Source organism: Monoraphidium neglectum (assembly GCF_000611645.1).
Source record: "Monoraphidium neglectum strain SAG 48.87 unplaced genomic scaffold scaffold03991, whole genome shotgun sequence".
Classification (NCBI taxonomy): domain Eukaryota; kingdom Viridiplantae; phylum Chlorophyta; class Chlorophyceae; order Sphaeropleales; family Selenastraceae; genus Monoraphidium; species Monoraphidium neglectum.
Window position 1 is genome coordinate 1 of NW_014009638.1, and position 5,264 is coordinate 5,264.

The 5,264-nt window shown below is 65.3% G+C and overlaps 2 protein-coding genes across 2 annotated transcripts; both read left to right on the forward strand.

Moving 5' to 3' along the window:
- Positions 1–40: 40 nt before the first annotated feature.
- On the forward strand, positions 41–196 carry MNEG_13700 (hypothetical protein; the record flags this gene model as incomplete). The annotated part of the gene is made up of 1 exon (XM_014037827.1): positions 41–196. A coding segment is annotated over one exon (156 nt), but the record flags the coding sequence as incomplete, so codon positions are not given.
- A 1,814-nt stretch (positions 197–2,010) lies between these two features.
- On the forward strand, positions 2,011–3,256 carry MNEG_13701 (hypothetical protein; the record flags this gene model as incomplete). Its single annotated transcript, XM_014037828.1, has 2 exons — positions 2,011–2,034; positions 2,183–3,256. 2 exons carry the CDS (start codon positions 2,011–2,013, stop codon positions 3,254–3,256), a joined length of 1,098 nt encoding a protein of 365 aa, XP_013893282.1.
- Positions 3,257–5,264: the final 2,008 nt, after the last annotated feature.

Consider the following 5,264-nt stretch of genomic DNA (forward strand, 5'->3'; position numbering starts at 1 on the left):
ACATTACGCAATCCCGCCCTCTTTGCCGCACACCCGCCAGGTCGAGTCCATCATCTTGTCGATCATTTCGATGCTGTCGTCCCCCAACGACGAGTCCCCGGCCAACGTGGACGCCGCGAAGCAGTGGCGCGAGGACCGGGACGGCTTCAAAAAGAAGGTCACCCGCATCGTGCGCAAGAGCCAGGAGATGCTCTGACGCGGGCCGCGGCCTGACGGGGCCCAGACGGTGCGGGCCCCCGCCGGAGGCTTGGACGAGGACGGGGCGATTCATGCTAAGGAGGGCAGCGGCAGCGCGCGCGGCATGGGGCGCGCGGGTAGTCCAGACAGCCGCCCTGGATTTGGGCAAGAAGCATGCCCTGATCCAGCTGGCGGCCTTCATACCTTGTGGGTGACATGTCTGTGCAGCAGGCGCGCTGTGGTAGTGTAGGTGCGGGCCGTCAGTGCGCCTGCTGGGCCATCAACCCCTGTTTATGAGAGACCTGGTCGTCTGTCCATCTTCCTGCCAACGTCACTTTTAATGTTCGCTCGGCAGTTTTTCTTTTCGCTTGCTTGTCTTTTGTCTTGGCGGTGTAGGTGTTGCGTTGTGTTTGTGCGTGTCCATGTTATGCATGCGTTTGTTTGTCTCATGCACCTGTTTGATTTCGTCGTCTTGCCTGCATTTCATATCGCTGACCCCTACTTTTCGCTGTGCTGGCTGCCTCAGCGCCACCAGCCAGCCAGCTAGCCAGCCAGCCACGCAGCTCCTCCCTGATTCTCTGACAGGCCTGCAGCCTGCCCGCTAGCCGGGCAAGCGCATTAGCGGCAGCGGCAGCGGGCCCGGCTCGCGCAGTTGTGGCGCATGTAATGGCTGCATCGCGCAGTCCTAGTCGGCAGGAGCTTGCGGCCTTGCCTGGCATGTAAAATGAATCCAGAACTCCGCGCACTTGTTTGCTGAATTCGCAAGGGCCTTGGGGCTAGCCGCTCAAGAGCAGTGTGCAGGTGATGCTGCCATAATTGGCGCAGCGCGCGGGGCAGCTGAGCGCCGCGCACGCGCCACATTTCGTCCTTGTTCGCCGCAGCGGCCCCTAGGGTTAGTTGTGGCCCCGCTGCACCGCCCTGGCACGGCCGCGGCCCACGTTCCACGCCACGGCGGCGCGCCTGCGACCACGTGCGCTGCAGCAGGATGGACAGTGCTGGTGGTTCGCGGGTTTGCACAGTGCCTCCACCTCACTACCCCCCCCCCCTGGTGGAGTGGTGCACGTGACCACCCTGTCGCCCACTCAAGTGAGAAGTATCCTCGTGTCAGTACCGGCCAAGCAGATAGTCCCCATGAACCAGACCTACACTGCCAAGGGCGTGCCTGACATGGCACAAATCCATGCTGCAAAGGGGGCTGCGGACTGTGTCATGCCCGCCTGCAGTCCGTGTGTGCAAAGCGTGGAAAACACTGCCTGCATGCTGCCACAGCTTTTACTGTCGCAGAGCACATGGGATTAGATAGAAAGATGCCCCTAGGCTGGGCATGGGGGCGACATCGGCCGGCGCAGGGGCTGCCCCGTGCGGAGCTGGGGCTGCATTTCGGCTCTGGCGTGGAAGCCAGAGAATCAGATAATGCCCATCGACAGATTATTTCACGTGATACAATACTAGTACAATTATACATTCGTACGTCTCACCGGTGGACTGGTTACTCCCTTGCCAAAGCAGTCCAGCGAAGCTGACAGCACCCGACCCGAGCGACCCTCCCAGGGCCGAATCTCCAGTGAGATCGGACAGACACGCTCTAAGCGCAATTAAACATCTCACGACACAGGTGAGGTGCCCGTATAGTCTTCACGGGGCCAAACCGCTCGTGCGTGGTGCCCGGCCTCTTTCGTTGTCAGCCTGGTGCTGCATGCGTGCTGTCTCTGAGCAGTTGAAGATCACGCAGATTTGCGCGCAGCCGAGGTTGAAGCAGTCGCACCCGTCCCTACTGCACTGCTCTGCAGGTGCTGTGCACACGAGCGCTACTCGGCCACGTCAGCAGCAAGCATGACATCCATCAAGACCCTGCTGGTGAGTGCCACGAACGCACAGGAAGGGCATGGAGACTCCCTACGCTTGCACATGTACAGTTGGTAGCGCTGCGATCGCTGCCGGTCCAACCAACGCTGCGCTGCTGCACCCACCAATTCATGCATCCGTCGCCCTCACCCAACCGCAGGCCATTTTGCACCTGGCCACCCTGTCCGATGCCGTCAAGCGTGTCGCCACCCCCAAGGCCACCACCTCCGAGACCACCACCAAGACCAAGGGCAATGCCGCCACAGCCGGCGCGCCCACTGCGGCCGCCGCGCCCCCATCGCCCCTCCCCTGTTCCCCAGAGCGCACGTCAACCAAAGCCTCCACCCCTGACCACGTCCCGCACGCCGCCGCCGCTGACGCACTCACGGCCTGCCAGGCTGGCTGGTTTGTGCGCGCGGCCTCCGCGAAGGACAAGTGGCGCGCCATGACAGCCGCCGCCGCGTCCAAGACCCCTGCTGCACTGAACAAGCATTCGCCTGCTGCGCCGCGCTCGGCCAGTGCCTCGTCCACTTCCAAAAAGAGCAACGCCGCCAAGGCCGAAGCCGCCGCCCCTAGTGATGACGCCTCCGCTGTCAAGGCCTCCCAAAACACGAGTTGGCTTGCGACCGCACTCACTGCCGCTCAGGCCAAATGCGGCGCCGCGTGCGACTCTGTTACGAACTCGTGGCGCGCTACCGCCGCCAAGGCGTCTGCCGCGCTCACCCCTAGGGGCAAGGCAGCCCTGAAGAAGGGCCGCAGCGGCAAGCCCGATGCCACGGCCGCCCCTGTGCCCGCTGGTGCCGCGCTCCCTGTGCCTGCGGCCGGCATTGACGTAGCCAGCAGCCCCATGCCCGCCGCCTGCACCGATGCCGCAGTGGTCGTCAGCATTGTCGCCCCCCTCGCCCCCACGCCTAGTTCTGAGACCGGCGCTGCCGCCGCGCCCAAATGGAAGAAGAACTTTGGCGACAGGTTCAGGGCCGCCCTGCCGCACGCCCGCAGCAGCAGACGCACCCCGGCCTCCTGCCCCACGGGCCGCATTGAGGCGCGCACCGCCCCCACGGCCAAGCCCTGCTGCAACGCCGAAGCCGCTGCCGCCGCCGCCGCCCGCAAGCGGCTCATCGGGGCCACATTTGCCGCCAAGCTCGGCCGCCTCTCATTGCGCCGCAGCCCCCCTGACCAGGCGGCGTCGGCAGTGGCGGGGGTTGTTGGGGGCAAGGCGGCAGTCGCCTGCTAGCTGCATAAAGAGGCTTTCCCCCCTGCAGTGCGCTTGACTTGCACTCCCGCTACAAATGGCTCTCTGTTGGCACGACTTCATTTGTTCCCGCCTTTGGTCTGCGCCCCCTTTCATGATTGGCTGACATACGCACTGTTGTGCGGCCAGCAGCCATGAGCTTCGCCAACTGCCCTTGTGGCCCCTGCCCAGGGACAAGGCACGCGCACACGTGTGACTCTTTTCGACCGCCTTGGTTGCGGATGGCCCCACCTCCAACGGGCATCCCATCACACACGACTCTCCACCACCCATCCCGCATGCCAAACCGCCGGCGTGGGCTGCGTGTCCCCTTGTATCGCGCCACACCCTTTCTCACGCACCCGGAATGTAACCGCATGTATCTGCCCCCGTGGCCCCCGCGTGTAACCCCTGGACTTGATCTGCTGAGAACCGTCGGTTGATTACACCGCCAACGCGTCTGCAGCACGGCTGAACACTGGCACTTAGCGTGCGCCATGTTGCAAACGGGGCGACCGGGCAAACCGGGTGCGGCAGGGGACGGCCCTTTATCGACACAAGCATGCCACGCCGACCCGCGGCAGCCGCCGGGCCGGCACGGGCGGCGGCCGCCGCAGCCCGCGGCAGGCGGCATGGCTTGGGCGCTAGGCTCGTCGCAGGCCGAGGGCTAGCGTGGAGAAGCCAAAGCAATGACACCCTGCAGCCGCGGCGCGCTGACCCTACTGCCAGGGGCGCCGCCAGAGCACACGAGAGGCGGCGCGCCGAAAACTCAACACTGCAAAAGCGCGTCCAAACGGCGGGGGTCAGTCCCTGGTAGTGTGACCACGCGAACGCTTGACGGGTGCGCAACAAAGTATAAAAAAATGCCCAAAAACGGCTTAGACGGGTGCAGCGGTGTGGCCCGCTGGCCGCGGCCCCTCTGCCGCGCCCCGCCAATCAATGATTTCGTGAAACCCCAAAGTCAAACAAGGTGGGGGCGCCCGGCTGGCGGCGTTCGCAGGCGCCAGCCGCCGGCATTGGAGGCAGCAGGGCCGGAGCCGCGGAGCGGCGCGCTCGCGCCGTGGATGCCACGGGGCTGCGGGTTCCCCGCACGGCGCTGGTTTAGCCCTCCCCCCCAAAAGTGGGATGGATATCCTGTACAAGTTGAGAGCCTGTGGCCGATAGACGGGCCAGCTTCTGCGCCCCGCGAACGGCCCGCGCCTCGTCGATTTGCAGCCCTTGATTGCAGGCAGCGGCGGCGGCGGCGGCGAGCACGGGTGCGGCTGGCGGCCTGCTGGGGCCGCCCTCAGCAGCCGTTTGCATTGTGTGCGCCGGCCCCTGCCTCCATGGATTGGCAGCCGGACAGCCGGCCGCGCAGCCCCCCAGCTATTTGGTTTGAGATGTGTCTTCACAAAACGCGGGCAACAGGGGACGTGGTAGCGTAGAGTGATTTGGCAAGTGGGCAGGCAAACTGATACTGGCGCCAGTGTGTGCGTTCAAGTGCGTGTAAGCGTGTGCAAGTGTGGTGTCGCGTGCGTGCGGGAGCGGGCACCCCTGCCACGGGGCCGACGATGGGGGGCGTCGCGCGCGCAGCCGGCGCGGCGGGGCCTCGAATTGGTGTAATTCTGCAGGCAAGTCGGGCCGGGGGGCGATATCTATGCGCACAATGCAATTGACAGGGCCCGTGCGCTGCCGCGCCGGGAGGCCCCGCCGCGGAGCGTCGCCGGCGCGGCAGGCGGTTTGGGACAAAGAAAAGTGACCAAGGCGGGTCGGGGCGATGCTGGGGCGGCGGCAAGCAAGTGGTGTGCCCGGCGGCAGGGGGGTGCCGCCGGCCGGCCTGGGGGCGCCTGCGGAGCGGCAGCTTGGGTTGGCGCCCTCTCGGTGCCTGCCGCCCAACCCGCGGCCTAACTCACCGCGTGTGCTGATAGTATATAATGTTATAACAACCGAGATGAAACCAAACCAAATCAGAGGTCCTGAATAAACCTGGAGCCCTCGCACGCGCGCGGCCCCGCCCTGCCCGCGCGCGCCC